An 18,382-nucleotide genomic window follows, 5' to 3' on the forward strand; every position below is an offset into this window, starting at 1 on the left:
ATAGCAAGGTTAATTCTGTATTCAGTGCCAATGAGTGCCTAAGTTCTGTTGCAGTAAGCAATTTTCCACATTGTGTAGAGGAGCTGAGGGGTACACTTCCTCCAGGGCTGCAGTGCACAGATAGGGCAGGCATTGCTGAAATTCCGTTATAGCATAGAGCAGCATTTTCTACATCAATTTATCCTTTTAACTTTTGAAAACGAAGTACAGCCCACGCTGCTCCATTGTACACTGTTGCCTTCTGGCCCCGACTTAAGGTGTGGGCCAAATGTAGGGGTGAAATCACACTTTGCAGAGGGCCTGCTGACAAACAGGCTGTTAGTCTTCTTTGATACATAAACCCATTCTTGCACCCTGGCTGTCAATCTTAGGTTGCTAAACTCCAGACAGGGTAACTGGGTCAAAGGAGCCTTACGTCATGTCTGATTGGTAGTGCATTCACTTTTGCAACCTGCAGGATTACCTGCCTCGTACTTTGTGTGTTTATACATTTAGCCAAATGCCCCTTGGGCAGGGAAACACATTTTCAGGCACTTGATTATGCTGTGTGTAATTGAAAAAAAAACAACCCAAAACAACAAAACAAACCTAAAACCTACAAAGCAAGCTTTGTAGCAAATATTTGTTTTATTGATTCCTTAAACAATATTTTCAAAAATATTCAGGATTTTTTAAAAGAAAATGTTTCCTTTCAATTAACATTCTAGATGTCAACAATACTGATAGACATAATCAGTTGAACACTGTAGTAATCCTCCTTAACATTAGTAGGGAAATGTACCGAATGCCTGCTTTACACCCAGTTTTTCTCAGATTTTGTTAAATGTAGTAAAAGCTCATTAACAGCTACAGCACAAAGCCTAATGAGCATGATGCAGTTTAGGTGATGGGCTAATAAAGATCTAAACAGTATATGAACAATTAATGCAGATAAATGTACAAAACTGAAGGCAAACACTACACTTAAACGTACCCAGCCACTTCAATGATGATTGTTCCTCTTTTAGAAAAGTTGAATAAATCCGGATATGTTTATCTAATCACATAAAGTGTTCATTGCTTAGTAAAAGGTTGTATCAGCAGTTCCACAGTTCCAACTATAAAGCCCATTATGTGAAGGAATGTTCCTACCTTACATAAACAACAATGACACCTAGTGATACAATTAGCGTATTGCATTAAATAGAAAAAAATCTACATTTCTTACAGAACAGCGGAGGGATGCCCGTTTTTCGCTGGCTCTAAAAGTCTGTCAAATAGTGCCAGATGTTTTAAAATCCCTCTCAAGAGGAGACTTTAATGTTTACAAGGCAATTAACAAAATTTGTTTTTCACAAACTAGAGAATCCCCCCTATGTGGGGACGTGTCAGTTAGATAAAGTTAGTCTTCAGCATATATCTTTCTGTTTCTGCAGTGATGATTGTGTAGAAAACGAAGAAGATGAGGAGTATGAACCACCTGCCCGTTAGCTACGTAGTGCCTCAAGGGCCATTAAACACAAGGTAGCTTCAGTCGATAGAAAAAGGAGCAGCTTTTCCAAGCCAACAAATAGAGATAAACAAGTCTTGAGTCAGGCTACCTCTAGACCTGGTGATAACAAAGACGACAAGTGGCAGTCTCCAGGTGAGCCTGACATTGAGTCACAAGCTCCTACATTTACCCAGAGGCATCCTGCAGGACCTAGACTTGACACCACAAAATCATGGTCACAGCTGACCAGGTTGAAGCTGTTTTTTAGTGCAAGCACCATCCGGAACATAATCAATAATACAAGCTATTGATAAGGACAATGCCAGCTGGCAAGAAATGTCTGTGGTCACCAAGTTTGCTTATATAGTCTTTATTGCTAATTGTTCTTGCATGTTTGTTTATAAAATTTTTATTGATGGTTGTTTTTTGCACATTTGTTTATATAGTTTTTATCGATACTTGTTTTTGCACATTTAAAAAAAAATGTTTTCAGTGTTTATTCCTTTATTTTTCTCCAGTTGGAGATAAAAGCATACAATTCAATGAAATTACTTTCTATTACATTAATTTAATCCTCTGCACAATTGTAAGTTTGATTATATACAGGGTAAATGTCATGACCAAAGGCTATGTTATATGCAGAAGAAGTCCTAGAATGGAAATCAGCAGTTTTATTTGACCAGATTCCCTTTTATGAGATGAAAAACACATTCAGCACAATTTTCACACATTTGGCTAAATTGTGCCGAAATCGTAGCTCCGCCTGGTACATTGCACTCAAACCTTTGTGGAACAAATATGCTTCAACTGATTCAGTTCAAATTTGTTGCAGTTATAGCCAGGATGATGGGTAATACATCATGGGACTTCTACTAGGATATCCAAAAGATTTTAATGGTGTTTGGCAATGTTCATTTAGAAAAAATGTTTGGCGAGGCTGAAAAATGTATTTTTAAATTTGTTTAATCACAAATAAATCAGACATAATAAAAGATACAATAGTGGTTCCACTTGAAAAATATTCCATTATGTCTTACCTTTACACAGGTATCAAAAGTTTGCATGTAGACCTTATACCTGTGGAGCTATACTTGATTTATTTAAGTTATGTAATTTCAGGCAGAAATTGCTTTAAAACCCCTAAGGACTAAACAGGCAGGATGCAATAATTTGGGCTTCTAACATATGCTGATTTGTGGTTTTTCTCAGGTCTCACCAGACAATCTCTGCTTTGGCCCATACTGATTTTCTTTCCCAGGACCGTAAAACACACACACACACACACACACACACACACACACACACACACACACACACACACATCACACACCACACACACATTTTGGTAAACGTTTTATATTTTCAACAGCTAAAGGTAATAAACACTGACCACGAAAGAAACATTGTCCTGCAGTTTCCTTGATAGGAGAGGTAATCATGAATCCTACATAAAATATAGGGTTACAAGTGACCCCATTTAAACATCAAAGCATATGTCCCAAACCTTTACATGAATTTTCCAAAGCTCAACGTAAAGAGCAACACAAGGCATGTCTCTTGTTAAAGTATTTGCACCCACAAAAGCTGGAGCTCTCAATTTTGATACATTCAGTAAAAGAGCGAACAGAAATCATATTTTGTTCAGTATTCAGAACAGTTTAACAGAAAATTGGCTGATCGATTGGTGCACCATTAATTAATACATGCAGAGTCTTTATTATTTATATTAAAGTATTACCTCTTCATTGTCGAAGTGTGTGCAATTGTGATTGTCTATAAAGAAAATCTGTGTTTGTTACAATATGCGTCCAGTATTGTTTATACTGGTATGTAGCAAAATTTGGTTGAGCTAACAGGACAGGTACTCCAAAGGCAGATTCTTAAAGCAGACATGGTTGCTGTTAATTTCAAATCTCTATCACTGCCTTGTTTTAGGATGTGGCTGAATGAGATGCTCACAGTCGCTAAGATAAAACAGACTGGCTGTAGCAGAAAATGTAAAGCCATATTCATTTTTTTTCATTTCTGTCATCTTTATTTATTTACTTTTTGTTTAGTTATGTCTTGTTTTAGTCCTTTTGTTAATGTATATCTTGGCGATTTGGATCATTTGTAAAAAAAAAAAAAGGGGGTACCCAAATACTAATATAAGACATTATTAGACTCAATTCAGATGTCCTGACCAGATCTGTTTCTTTTGTTCTTTTCCTCTTATATATATTATTTTGTCATGGTCTTGCGTGTTTTATGTTAATGGTATTTTAAAAGTTTACAGAAAACAAAAAAAGGTCAATATATTTTTTATTTAGCTAATATTGTTTAGTTTAAAAAAAGGGAAGGTTCGGGGCACCCCATGAATCAGTGGTGGAGCTGGACCTCCACATGCCGAGGCTACAGTCTTCAACATAGATGTCTCCGGTTCGATTCCGAGCCATAGGCTATTCGTGGCCTGTCTTTCCCTTCTTTTTTTGCACTTTGTTCTGTTACGCTACTGATGAATAAAAGCCAGTAGTGCCACAAAACCCTTAAAAAGGGAAGGTTCATGGAGCATTGTTAATGTGATTAGATTTCAGGTATGTTGACTTTTGTAAAAGAAAATAAAAGAATAAGAACTTAAACCATATTTTAACATTGGGAGTTAAAAAAAAGAAGATTAAGTTTTTAATTCACTAACATATAATGCTAAAATAATAAAATATTTTCTTTTGCATTGGAGATGTCTTGAGGTGTCAATAATGTAATAATAATGTAGTTAACAGTGTAACATGTGGATCTGTTTACATGGAAGTATCAGACTGAGACTTAGTATTAGCAGATCATCCACATAAAATGATTCAGACCGGTCTTGGGGACAAAGAAAATCTCCCTCACTAATTATCATTTCAGACCTAATTTATTTGCAGTTGCAAAATATTTTTAACACCGACAGAACAGCTGCACTGAAATCCTAGCGGTTCCTAAATGATATGATGCATCACAGAGGTGTAGTTCATCGCCATCAGCTTTCATTGTATCCAGTTGTATGTTAGATGGAGCACATACAATAAGTTGCTATAGTGATGCCTGCTTTCTTAGAGTGTTATTGACTCTGGCACATCCATAAATATAAAATGAGACATGTATGGTATTAATAAATGTATTGTGACTGAAAAGGAAGAGAAACTTGTGCCCAAGCTGAATTCTGTCACACGAAAAAAAAAAATGAAACATCAAACTCAAGCATTCTAGTCAGCCTTTTCAAAGGTCACACCTCTATCCCATGAATTCAAATCTCAATGGGAAAGGCTTATCAAAGCAATTTCCCCCCACATAACCGAACCAGACTGAAATAGACCATGTTGAAGGCTATTTCACCCCCCCTTTCAGTGAACTATGAAGGAGCGGAGAGCAGACAGCACTATGCTCCATACATTGACATTACCTTGAAAGTCAGGCAAGGGAGTACAAAACCAGAACGGATTCTGTGATTAATAAAGTCTAATTTGACTAATGATATTTTCCCTTTAGGTTTGCATTTTGTTTACCCGTATAACTTGATTTAAATCATGTGTAACAGTTGCAAAAAACATCATTACCTTGATTCCAGTATTTATTTGTTAGTTTAAATTGCAACTGTGACACAGCATTGGAAGTCAGTCCACAAATTTAAGAAAGGTAAAACATTTACAGGACAACTTTAACTTGTTTTGCAAACACAAAGCTCTGTTATTATTCACAAGTCTTTCAAAATTCCCAGAGAGTTAACTGTCAAAAAGAAACTTTATTCAGCTAATTTGAGCGACAATAAGCAATGTTTATTTCTACAACTAAAGGACAGACATACCATTCCTTCACTTATGCAAAACAACCTGCATACTTTAAGCACTTACTTCACTTTGCTTTTCTGTAATCAAGAAACATGCATCCAATTTCTGCATGCACAGATACTATGCCAAATTATTGTCTCCATAAACAGTTTATGGGCACACTTCACAGGATGCACAAAGTTTATTATTAGCTGGCAGTTTGGTGGTTGGCAGGAAGGCGAGAGAGTGAAAAATGCAAACACAAAACAGTCGGAGTGGGAAAAAGAACCTGACACTCAGTCAGGGCAATTTATCATCCTGTCAAACTTCACTAACTGCTGCAATGGAGCTATTTACAGTGCAAAACAGTCCCTCCCCCCACACACAAAAATGGTTGATTGTTGAAGAGACTGAGGCTGAAAACATCAAACCTGCCAGGAAGACATGTTTTCCACTTTGCAGCCATTGCACCTGCTTAACCTCACTCCAAAGAATGGACTGTCCACTGGATAAAGATGAAGAAAAACAAACTTTCTGTATAGTTTACTATTTAGTAAATGGGTTCTGTTTATGTAGCACAGTCATTATTGTTTAAATTTCAAAGACCTTAACAATGTTGTTGTCCTACTTTCCTGCTATTACAGTAAATCACACATCAAAAAACAACAAGAGCTCTATCAGGGAGCACTAATGTTTCCGGCCTCCCTCTGACCAGACATGCTGCGCCACAATTAAAAGAAATTATTTTTTTCTTTCTATTTTTTATTTTGTTTAGGGTTTAAGATGAGTAATTTTATTTTTGTACTTTGAAAATTAGACTATTTTTTAAAGTTTTTAAGATAAAAGAAAATGACCTGTAATGATACACCATATTCTAGGTGAGATGAAAAAGTGTCATGTGTTCCATGATCCGAGTGCCACAAGTACTCTTGTGGCTAAGTCATGGAGGCCAGAGTTACGCAAACATGGTCAGATGTCATTAAGAAAGATGCATCAGTGTTTAAAATTAAGTGAGCGGCGATGTGGGGATGTAAGAAACGATTTAAAATGAAATAGTTTTCTATATTTCAGACATGTCTGCAATTAATTCAATTCAGTTCATTAACATAGTGCCAATTCTCAAAGCACTTTACCAAAAAACAAAAAAGTCAAGCACATACAGTACATTCCAACTGATCCTAGTTACCTAGTTATCAAATGATGCAGTCAAGCTCAGTTTATTATTCAAATTGGTTAAAATGTAATATCTAAGGAAACCCAGCAGATTGCATCGAGTCATTGACCTGCAGCATTCACTCCTCCTGTATGAGCATGTAGCAACAGTGGGCAATTGCTTGCATTGACTTTGCAGCATTGCCTCAAACTGACCATTCATATAAATTCACCTTTTCAGGCTGAAGTAGAGCTAGAGACTTCAGCAGACACCAGGAAGGCTGAATGTATTACAGCAAAGTGGTGGGTTTCTGGAAATCTAAAAGTTAAAGATCTACATTCTCTAAGTAATACACAGAAAGACTGCTTTTCATTTGTTAGCTGCTAATATAGGATACTAAATTGAATTCAGTTCAATTCAAAAATACTTTATTAATCCCAAAGGGAAATTAAATGTTGTTGAAACTCTTTTTGTACAGGCTTCTTCAAAGGGTTGGGGATGCTGATAGCTGGGGGCAGGAAGGATCTCCTATAGAGTTCAGTATTACAGGGGATCCGAAGAAGCATCTGACTGAAAACACTCTGCTGCAGTACTACAGTCTGATGAAGAAGATGTTCAGGGTGGTGTGTAATATTCTTAATTTGATGACGAATCCTTCTTTGCACAGTCATTTCCAGAGGTTCCACAGACTTCCGTAATCCTTTTGAAGTAATAGTAAAAGTTTGTTTTAAGGAGACTCCTCTCTCACACACAGTGTAACCTGTGACACAAACTTAAACAAATAATTAATGTCCCCTTATAGCAGAAAGCCTAGAAAATCCAGATTGTTGCATTTCTAGTGGCACATCACCAGTTATAAAGATGTTTGTTTTGGTAGCTTAGTGAAATGTATTTTTGAAGTAACTGGAGTTCAGTTTAGCTAAATATCTTTTTTATCTCATCATTTTATCCCCGACCTTATTCTCCATCTACAACAGAAAATTGGCTCTTGAAAATAGTCAAATGCTCAAGTAAAGAGCTCTCAGTGATTTCAAAAGCTTAGAAAACACCACACCAATACCAAATTCCCCTTGTTTTTACCAGTGGTGTTTGTCTGCACATAGGAATGCTTGTCTGGAAGTCACAAACCATGCAATGTACCAGGGGTTCCAAGAATAATTCACCAGTTTATTTACAGAAATATATTATCAGATCACTCATATAGACAGATTGAATTTCCATGCTAAGAGAATATTTTATCCTAATTGAAGTTTCTTTAGCCTAAACATTCTGCCCCAACCATGGGGTAACTCGGTTGAGAAAGCTATTATAATGTTCTGACAACTTGTCATCTTTAACAGATGTAGCTTTTTATTATGCTTCTAAAGATACACCTGGCTCAACATATACAGTTGCATCTTACAGAGCCCACCCCTAAAGTGCTAGGTTACCACTAGCATCTTCCCTCTCTGTTTCATTCTGACTCATTAATAATTCAGTTTGTAATATATTTTAGTGTGACTCCAGCAAATCGTGAATCATGGACTGAACATACAAAAAAATGCTGTCCTGCTTTTTAAGCACTTCCCTTTGATGTCTTAAAACTGAATGAGTTTTCTTTTAGCTGCTCTACCGCAAACACAGTGAGAAGTGTTTTTGCTGGGTGGAGAAAATAATTCAACAGTTAGGTGAAACCGATTCCTTAGATTAACAAGATCAACAAAATACTGCACATACCAGGTCCAGTTCCCAAGGGCTACTACTATCCTCTAACTAAATGCATCCCTTCTCCAAGAAACCTGAATGGCTTGGTACCAGGCTTCTGCAGAGCTGAAGGATAATGATGTAGGAATTCAGCAATTTGATTGAAGAGTGTGCAGGTTGTAGCTCTCAGAGATGCTAATCTTTCTGATTTTATGAATCTATTCATGATACTAGAAATCCATTCAAACCTTGAAAGTACTCGTACTCGTCGTCTTCCGCTTATCCGGGACCGGGTCGTGGGGGCAGCAAACTCAGCAGAGACGCCCAGACGTCCCTCTCCCCAGACACCTCCTCCAGCTCCTCCGGGGGGAGCCCAAGGTGTTCCCAGGCCAGCCGAGAGACATAGTCCCTCCAGCGTGTCCTGGGCCTTGAAAGTAATTACTAGTAATTATGGACTAAATGCATTTAGTTTCTCAGTTCACTTTAGTTCACTCAAGGTCTATTATTGTTTGATCATTAGCAACTATAATAAATCTATATTTTACCTATACTGTGATTGCATATTCACACTGCATTCATGAACACCGGGTGGGGCAGCCTGTTTTGCATATTCAAGAGTTAACGGTATTTCATGGATAGGTAATTAGCCTATTACAACCTTCCAGTTGTATCAGGTCTTTTAGACAAATCACCCTTACTTCAGCTGATTCAGACAGCCTATGGCAAAGGGCTTCTCTTCTGATGTACTGGGATACACTCTGTGATTACATTTTGTCGTGGGCCCTTTCATTTGACCAGCATATCATTTTCTTCCTTGGCAAACTTCAAAGTGTGGACACTTCAAAGTAGAATGAGTGACTGCCACTTGGACTCTGAGGATGGCTCTTTTGATCATCTTTTGAAAACTCCCCTAACGCAATCAGGGCCAACGCGCCAGAGAGGGGGGGATTTGACAGCCATAAGATAAATGCAGTCATCCTCACAGCTATCAGATAAGCACTGCATGCTTTAATCCATTAATATGAAAATGAGGAAGGACTAGAAGTAACTGGGTGGGGGATTTGGAGAAATGGTTACCCTTTGGAATGAGTTTTCAAAGCAAAGATTCAGGATTTAAAGAATTAGGTGTGCGTGTCCAGTGATTATATTAATAAAGATAAAAAGCACACTTAATTAACATTTACATTTTAGAAAGCATATCAAACTTAAACTACCCTGTGCTCATACAAATGTTTGATTTATAGTAACAAAATCCTCTTCAAGAAACATTTTTCATTTACACTCTCATCCGTCCGTCCGTCCATCCATCCATCCATCCATCCATCGGCATATGTGAAAGGGGGAGCAAACTCACCTAATGGGGTTATGTGTCTCCAGGCAATGGTTGGCTCAGGTTTCCCAGTGGCTGTGCAGATAAGCGACACATTGCTGCCCTCATTTACTGTGATGTCAGAGGAAATGTCATATATCTTAGGCGGAACTACAAGACAAAACAAAGAGGAAGACAGAACAAGATTAGATTTTTAAATGGCAACCTCTCAATTAGGCAGCAATCTCATCTGTATGCAAGACTGCAAAGGAAAGAGGTCGGAGCAGGACATGACTTGTGTTTCTGCTTGGAGAAAGCAAATATACTTACAGCTTAACTGTCCCCTCATCAGTTCACACATCGCAAGAGATTTTCACACTAATACACCTTTCACACTGTTGTGTACCTGCCTTTTGTTTCAGTAGTGTAGGAAGGCATCACCTTACAACAAATTTGACAATGTAACATAAACAGTTTTATTACCAGATAAGCTAGGCTGGCAAGGATTTGTCGGACATGTCTGTATGGCATGAATGTCGTAGCTCTCACACACCATGTCATTCTGTGCATCACTGCTGCAAATGCAAATGTGACTTAAATATTTTAACAATGAACCAATAATAGCATTACGTAATCTCCCACTAAGCTATGCTGTTTTTTTGCTGATTAAGATTCACTCATCTCAGCATGCCAGATGCTTGAAAGTGAAACTGACACCTTCACTTACTTTTAGATCAATTTATTCAATTTTTATTTCACCACTTTGGTGCACTCCAAGAGAAAAAAAAACAACTAAGTAATTCAACTGACCACTTTGATTTCCACATTTTCAATCCCAATACACATGCACCATTAAAATACACAGCCTTCATTTCCTGATGTTTATACCTGGGTAACACATATTTATACACCAGCATACATAGCAAGATAGATAGTGCGAGAGCAGCTTAAGATTTAGTAAATCTATGGCATCTTGGTAAAAATCTTCTGTAGGGTGAAGCTGTTTTTATTTTGCCCTCATCAATCAATTATAACCCCCTATTTTACCACTTAAGAAATTACCTCCTTATAATATTAAATAAGCTTATTTAGTAAATCAAGCTAAATCCAAATTCATAATGCTATTGTGTACATTCTTGTGTTGGGATTATATACTTCCTGCTTTGATCCCCAACCAAGTGGGATCCTGTTAGCATTAATGCCACAGATGGGATGATGAACTTGTAAATGCTGTTTATAAAGACACGCACACACACGGTGTGAGATTATGTGATAGCCATGGTGGAAGCAGAAAGTGTCTGATTATCAAGGTGGAGGAGTGAACTCTGACTGAATAGCTGGAATGGCACTGTGTAAATTACGCCAATACTACCTAACACAAATCTTCCCTATTAGATTTCTGCCAAATTTCATTATGTGAGAGTGGACATGTGTGAGAGCACGATAGCTATTATGTAGGACAGGAAGACAGATAGCAGATCCAACAGAGTTGAGGCATGGCTGTGTTTCCTACATACTGTTACGTTTCTAACACTTTATTGATACATCTGATTTTATATCAAATGTTACTTCTTCTCCTTCTGTCATTCAATCCAGACAGACATGAAAACTGTAGCAAAGTGATTCAAACCCTGCTTTAAAATCTTTCTTCTTACATTTGCCTCATAATTCATCACACAGTGTACATAAAGCAGCTGAGAATCCTCTCCTAAAATCGTATAGATTAGTGCTACATTTACGGTTGCATCTCCATAAATTAAAATATCTTTGATAAGACAATTTATTTAAGTTATTCAACTGAATAATTGAGATTAGTTTTGGCGTTTCAAGGATTAAATGTTACAGATTAGAAAAATTTACAAGTCAATTTTTTAGAAAATTAGAATATTACAAAATAAAAGATAGGATTTCTAACAGAGGAAATTGCTGGGGTGATATTGTGATAGACACTATCATGGTGTAATATTCTGACTTTACAGTAGCCAGCAAACAACAAAACTTCACTAATAAGACTTCAAAGCGGGATTAGGCGGCTTTTTACAGGCTCCATGTGTTTTATGAAAGAAACGATGAGGTGATGGGGTAGACGTCATCCCTCCTCTGATACGCCGCTGATTCATCAAGAGAGCTGTTCACAGCCCCACGAGCTGATGTGCAATAAGAGCAGGCAGACTACGCTGGTCAACCGTACTGATGACGTATGGTTTTGCGACCAGTTGGCCATTGGATTTTATTTCAATGAGAGGAGTAAGATAGAAGATAAGTGAGATGGGTGAGATAGAAAATCTAAATTTGAAGCATTTGATTAGCAAGCAACAGAATCATGACACTTCATTTATTCAATGTAATTATTTTGACAGTTTGACACTAGAATTACTGAAATAAATTGAGTTTCTGATGAGATTCTAATTTATTAAGATACCCCTGTACATGACAGTGAAAGCCTTACACTACACCAGAAAGCACAGAATTTTATAGTACATTTCCGGTGCACTTAAAAAAATACATACAGTACAGACCAAAGGTTTGGACACACCTTCTCATTCAAACCGTTATCTTTATTTTCATGACTATGAATATTGTAGCTTCACACTGAAGGCATCAAAACTATGAATTAACACATTATGAATTATATACGGAACAAAAACGTGTGAAACAACTGAAAATATGTCTTATATTCTAGGTTTTTCAAAGTAGCCACCTTTTGCTTTGATTACTGCTACGCACACTCTTGACATTCTGTTAAAGAGCTTCAAGAGGTAGGATCTGAGACTCTGTCTCTGCTGCCTGCAGTTTACTCTGCTTAAAACCTAGATGGCAAATTTTATGCCAAGACCCTGGATTCTGTTACAGTTCGTTCCCTGGCTCCAAGACAAGCTTTAAACGCAAATAATTTTCTCATTACAATCAGGGTTCATCTCCCAGTTAATAACTTACCTGTCCTCCTTCCAAACAGTCCAGTAGCTCCCGGTCCCGGAATCCAGTCTCCATTTCATGCCCCAGTCTCAAGAAACTTATTAACCTTTCTCCTGTTTCCTGAGCGAGTTACTGCATGTGGGTCAAACCCATTTCTAAAACAATGACAATATCAAGCCATTCCTTTTTTTAAATTTTTTTTTGGCTCTTCTTTGGCTCTTATGTGTCCAGATTTAGTCAGACTGGTGTTGGATTTATAATGTTTTCATGTTTATAATGTTTTCCCTTGTGATTTGTTTTAGTTAGTTTTACTTCCTGCTTTTGTCAAACTCCAGTTCTCAGTTAGCCAATTAATCCAAACTTGTTGTAAACCAATGTTTGCTTACCCAGTATATATTATAATGCCTCCCTTTGTTGTTTGACAGATTTGACAATGTCTTACGGCTCGATTGTTTTCCTCTGCTGTCATCCTGTGAATTTGGATCAGATTTGTGAACCAATTCTCAAGTTTCTGCTTTTTAATTTAACAACCAACTGCCCTCTGAGCCCTTCAGCATTTAGGTTGTTACTTTATCCGCTTGATTTAACAAACCCATTTCAAGCTGCTCTTTACTAGCGTTTTTATAAAAAACAAATCTAAAAAAACAGACCAGTTAGAAACAATTTTTATATGTCCAAAGGCTAAAAAACAAATGTCAAAAGTGTGTATATCTGTCTGTAGTTTGGTATAAATTTGTAACAAGTACTTAAAATAAATGTTGAATAAATGGAAAAGGGTGATTTGGCTCATCTTACTGGTCATACTGTCTCTGAAATTACTTTTGATAACTAAAGCAGAACTCTTTACACCAAGAAAATTGGCCCACATCTAAAACCAGTCAGCATTTTAGGTGTACATTTAGTGAATTCTTTTTCATACAGGGCAGCTCATCAGCAATCCCTACTGGACATCACTTATAATCAAATTTGGCAAGTTTTAGGCCACTTAAATCCTCTTGGACCTTTCCTGTTAAAAGCTTCGGTATTTAGGCTGCTGAGAACACAGAGGCACACAAGCAGCCACCCACAAAGGCATTTAAACACATTTCACTGAACACACATGCAGGGCCATGTGCACAGTGACGCACATAAACACACCCACACACACACATACATGGACTTATGAGCCACTATTTTAATCTGCAAGATTTGTATCTCAGAGGGAGCGTTTCTGCAGTGGACTGTGCTATACAGTAATGGATTCTCAGCCATCTGGGTCCAACTATTCTACTCCGTGATCCTGCCTGATGCCTGCCTTTAAAAAAACAACAAAGGAAAAGTTGATTCAACATTTTCTGCAGTTCCTCTTTAGTCCAGCAACATTTTTCACCATCATATAGTTGTTTTATTTTGTCATTTAACTCTGTTTTTGTTGAATTAGCTTCTATTTATTAAACTGAGTAAAAGAACATGGCCTAGATAGTACAGTAACAGGCAACATCTTCAAGAAGAAAATAAGATTTTAAAGTACAAAAAATGTTTTAAAAAGAAATAATCAAAAACACAATTTAATTTTATTAGCTTATTTAACATTGAAAGTAGCACTTTTACAGCTGAAGCCAGATATTCATGTATACTGTATAAAAAGACACATAACCTTGTTTTTCTCAATGAGTGACAATTAATCATACCAAACTTTTCCTGTTTAGGTCACCTAAATACCAATCTGCATTTAGGTGACAATAGTTTATAAATATTTCAATGCCTTTAAACAATTTGGAAAAATCCAAGATAATGAAGTCATAGTTAGTTTTGTAAGCTTGTGATATGTCAATTCACAACATTTGAGTTAAATGGAGACACACCTGGGGACGTACAGTATTTTAAGGCAACCACTCAAATACGCTTCTTCCTTGTGTGACAACATGACAAAATCTAAAGAAATCAGCTAAGACATCAGGAAGAGCATTGTAGACCTCCATAAGTCTGATTTATCCTTGGGTTCAATCTTTAGATGTCTGAAGGTGTCACATTGTTGCACCAAATGTGTGAATCAACCATATATAGAACAAAAGCACCTTTTGAGAACGCTTGCTGAAGCTTGTAAAAGAGTCAACAGTGAACATGAGCTAAAGGCCACTCAGAGAGGAAGAAGCCTTTACTCCAAAAGCAACTGAAAGAGCAAGATTTTAGTTCTCAAATGTACTCAGGGACAAAGACCTTACTTCCTGGAGACATGTCCTGTAGTTTGATGAAACAAATATTGAAGTGACTATTGTTACATTTGGAGGAAAAAGAAGAAAGGTTGCAAGTCTGAGAACACCATCCCAACTATAAAGAAAAGTGTTGGCAGTATTAATCTGCTTCTGCTGCAGGACGGACTGGTGCACTTCACAAAATGGATGGAATTATGATGAGAGAGAACAATGTGTGACACCATTAAAGCAACATCTCTAGATGTCAGCCGTGAAGGTAAGGTCTAGGCAGGAATGAATTTTCAAAATGGACAATGACCTTAAGCAAACCAACAAATTAGTTGCAAAGTGGCTTAGGGACAGCAAAGTCAGTGTCTTAGGGTGGCCGTCACAAAACTCTGATGTCAGTCACACAGAAAACTCATCAGCAGAACTGAAACGGTGTGTGCAAACAAGGTGTTCTAGAAACCAGACTTGGTAACAGCACTTCTGTCAATAGGAATTGGGCCAAACCTTCAGCAAACTATTGTGTGGACTTTGTGGAAGGAGACCCCAAAATGTTAGACCCAAATCATACAGTTAAACTACCAAATACTAAGGAAAAGTCTGTAAATTTCTGAAGTTGGAAAAAAGCAAAAAAGAAAAATCTCCAGAAAATGACCTTTCTCATGATTCTGGCATTTTGCAAATAGGAATAATTTTGGTAATCGTAGCAGTTTTAAACAAGGAAATGGTTATTGACAGTGAGGAGATAAAGGTTATCTTTTCGTTCAGTTTATGTAAAGATCTGCTTTCAACTACATAAATAAGGCCACACATTTGAAATGTCTAACATTTTTTGTTAAAAACATCAGTCTTTCCCACCTAAAATAAACTTGGGTGCTTTAATCATATTGCAAAAACCAATAGCTGACAGCCCTTCTCAGTACATGATAGTATTAAAAGCTTCTACACCCATAAGTGGAACTTTTACCAAGTAGACAAGCTGATTCACGGACTGTCGCACTAAAATATTACCTAGAATGACATGAGTGACACTCAAGTTTTCTGTCATATGGGGAATGTAGGAGTCAGTTTTGATCAACAGATCTGGATCTAAATTAGATTAACATGGAGGACCTACAGTGGGAGAGAACCAGAGGTGATGTTGAATCTAGGTTATTGGTTGTCAGAGTCCTGTGTTTACTTGCAGAGGGACCCCAGTGTTGACACATCTCCTCAGTGTCTGATAGCAAAAATTGAAAATGTTGGCTGTCTACTGATCCTATCTGCCTTTAGGCGAGGACTGGGAGCTTTTCAAAGATTTAGATGAAGAATGCTGAGTTTTTCACATTAGAGCAACTGTAGCACTGCTGCTTGGCCAAATACAGGTTATTTAAAAAAAATAATTGCTTGAAAACAGATTTAGTTATATGGCATACATTTGTTAGATTTAGTTCAGATTCAAACAGATCAGGGGTTTATTTAAAAAAAAACTGTAGAGGAAGTTATTCATCAAAAACTACAAATGTTCGCAACTTTTACAATATGAGACAATCTTATAAAATACATTTTCTGCTTTTGAAGACACTTTAAAATGTCTTTTTAAACAAAGAAGAGCTAAAGAATGAGTACTTTTTACATTAAATCCAGAGAGAACATATTCCGAATCTGTTGAAATCCTCATGAAAAGAAAAAGTACAAATTGAATGTCTAGTTTCTGAATTATTGCTAAGACAAAACACAATCTTGGTTACCCATATAATGGATGCTAGACATAGTAGACTTTATTGAGTTTGTAGAACAGGAACTTGACTGATGTCGTTCCTGAGGAACCCGTCTACACATAAACTGCACTAAGTACAGGTGTAATCGCACTTGAGAGTAATTGAAGATGCTCAGACCATCTCGCAAAGTAGATTTGAGGCACATTCATTTGCATTACATTAGAAGTCTGAAAGTAAAACTTCCTGTGAAACACATAAGGACAACGGATTGTCACATAGGTTTTCTCACATTGTTAAAATCAACATTTTTATTTCACGCAAAAGACACACATTTAATCATTGATTGCCCAATGAACACTGACCCAGTCTGTGAGGTCACAAATCAGTTGATTCACTTTTCTTTCTCTGATATTGTGTCTGTTAGGTTAAATAGTGACCTCACTCAATGGAGAAAATATTCTCCATTGCTTCTTATGAAGATGTTTGAAGAAAATGAATCATGTTGAGTTTGCCTAACCTGTGTTGGGAATTTCCAAATATGTACAGGTAAATTTCAACATTCCTTTTTTTTGCCTTAAAACATACATCTCTAATTTCACCTGCCCTGCAGATGAAATATTTATAGCTCAGGTGTTAGCACACTGTGTGACATGGATGTGTGTTTATTTGCATGTAGAGCAGGTTACCATGACCTAATCCCTCAAGATTGCTTTTAATGTCATATGGGAACACTCGTGCTTAAAGCTGTCAACATCTAACTGAATCAGCTAGAAAGCATGTTGGAGCCAATTCTGAACAGCTTCATAATATAAATTATTTCCAAACTCAACGCATACTGCTGAGAAAAATCAGTTTACTGCAGATGTTACTTTTCAGTGCTCTGTTCTCTGTGTGTAAGTGCTTACAAAGAAATTTCCCAATCATTACTGTTATCACCCCAAATAGCTGAAAATTGTTTATCTGTTATGTTGTAAATGTCATTAAGTTATACCAACAAAACAGAAAAGATGTTAACCTTTCATTGAGAATAATGACTGGGAATGGGGTTAAGGTCTATCATCATCTCACTTAACACCATTACTGCTCTTTCATAACAGCCTAATAGAGCGATGCAGAGCTGAGACATACACATGCAGGCATTTAAAACTGCACATTTTTCCCATATTACGGCAAAACCTTTTTTTGAAATTAAGAAACTGGATAGTGTAAAATGACAAAGTGCAGGTACTTTCAGTACACATTTGTGTCTCACGTTCTAACTTAGATTATTGGCAGAAAACAGTATAATTAAGATACTACAAGGTTAAAAACATATAAAACGCTTTATTTGTGTATCAGCAAAGGTTTTCGAAAAATTCTGCTTTAGACACACATAAAAGGATAAAAGGTAAATGGGTAGAAACATATTTTATTTTTCCAAACCAAATTCCAGCACTATGAAAACTTTATTGGACTCCTTTGTGTGAAAACGAGACATTGAACATGCACATCATCAGAGTATTGATTTTTTTATTTTCAAATGTTTGCTCAAACTAGTCTTTGTAGAAAACATTTGCTTTTACATTTTCTTTTATCTCCACAGCCAAAGGTTGTTTGTTTCAAATTCACACAACTTTACTACAACTGATAAATTATGGTAGATTATAGAATATTGGTTACAAATTACTACCAACTGCACCAACTGTGGTTTATTCTACTGTCTACTGCAACTGCAGTTGGTAGCACTGTTGCCTTGCAGCAAGAAGGTCCAGGGTTCGATTCCCCGCTGGGGGTCTTTCTGCATGGAGTTTGCATGTTCTCCCCGTGCATGCGTGGGTTCTCACCGGGTACTCCGGCTACCTCCCACAGTCCAAAGACATGCTTGTTAGGTTAATTGGTCACTCTAAATTGCCCTTAGGTGTATGAATGAGTGTGTGCATGGTTGTTTGTGTGTTGCCCTGGGATGGACTGGCGACCAGTCCAGGGTGTACCCTGCCTCTCACCCATAGACTGCTGGAGATAGACACCAACTTCCCCGCGACCCACTATGGAATAAGCGGTAGAAAATGACTGACTGACTGACTGACTGGTTACAAATTTAGTGTCTCACAAAAGTATCTGTACCCCTGGAACGTCTTCACATTTAGTTAAACCACAGCCACAAACACTGTGTATTTTAAGTGGATTTTATATGATGGAACATTAC

At 37.1% G+C, this 18,382-nt stretch overlaps 1 protein-coding gene across 2 annotated transcripts in view; it reads right to left on the reverse strand.

Annotated features, from left to right (window-relative positions):
* The window catches only part of negr1 (neuronal growth regulator 1), a 234,616-nt gene that overhangs the window by 101,461 nt on the left and 114,773 nt on the right, over positions 1-18,382 (reverse strand). For both annotated transcript variants that reach the window (XM_047375287.1, XM_047375288.1), the window contains exon 3: positions 9,447-9,572. In XM_047375287.1, coding sequence (XP_047231243.1) covers positions 9,447-9,572 — 126 coding nt within the window. The remainder of the gene's footprint in view (positions 1-9,446; positions 9,573-18,382) is intronic.

The sequence above is a fragment of the Girardinichthys multiradiatus genome, chromosome 9 (genome assembly GCF_021462225.1).
Source record: "Girardinichthys multiradiatus isolate DD_20200921_A chromosome 9, DD_fGirMul_XY1, whole genome shotgun sequence".
Classification (NCBI taxonomy): domain Eukaryota; kingdom Metazoa; phylum Chordata; class Actinopteri; order Cyprinodontiformes; family Goodeidae; genus Girardinichthys; species Girardinichthys multiradiatus.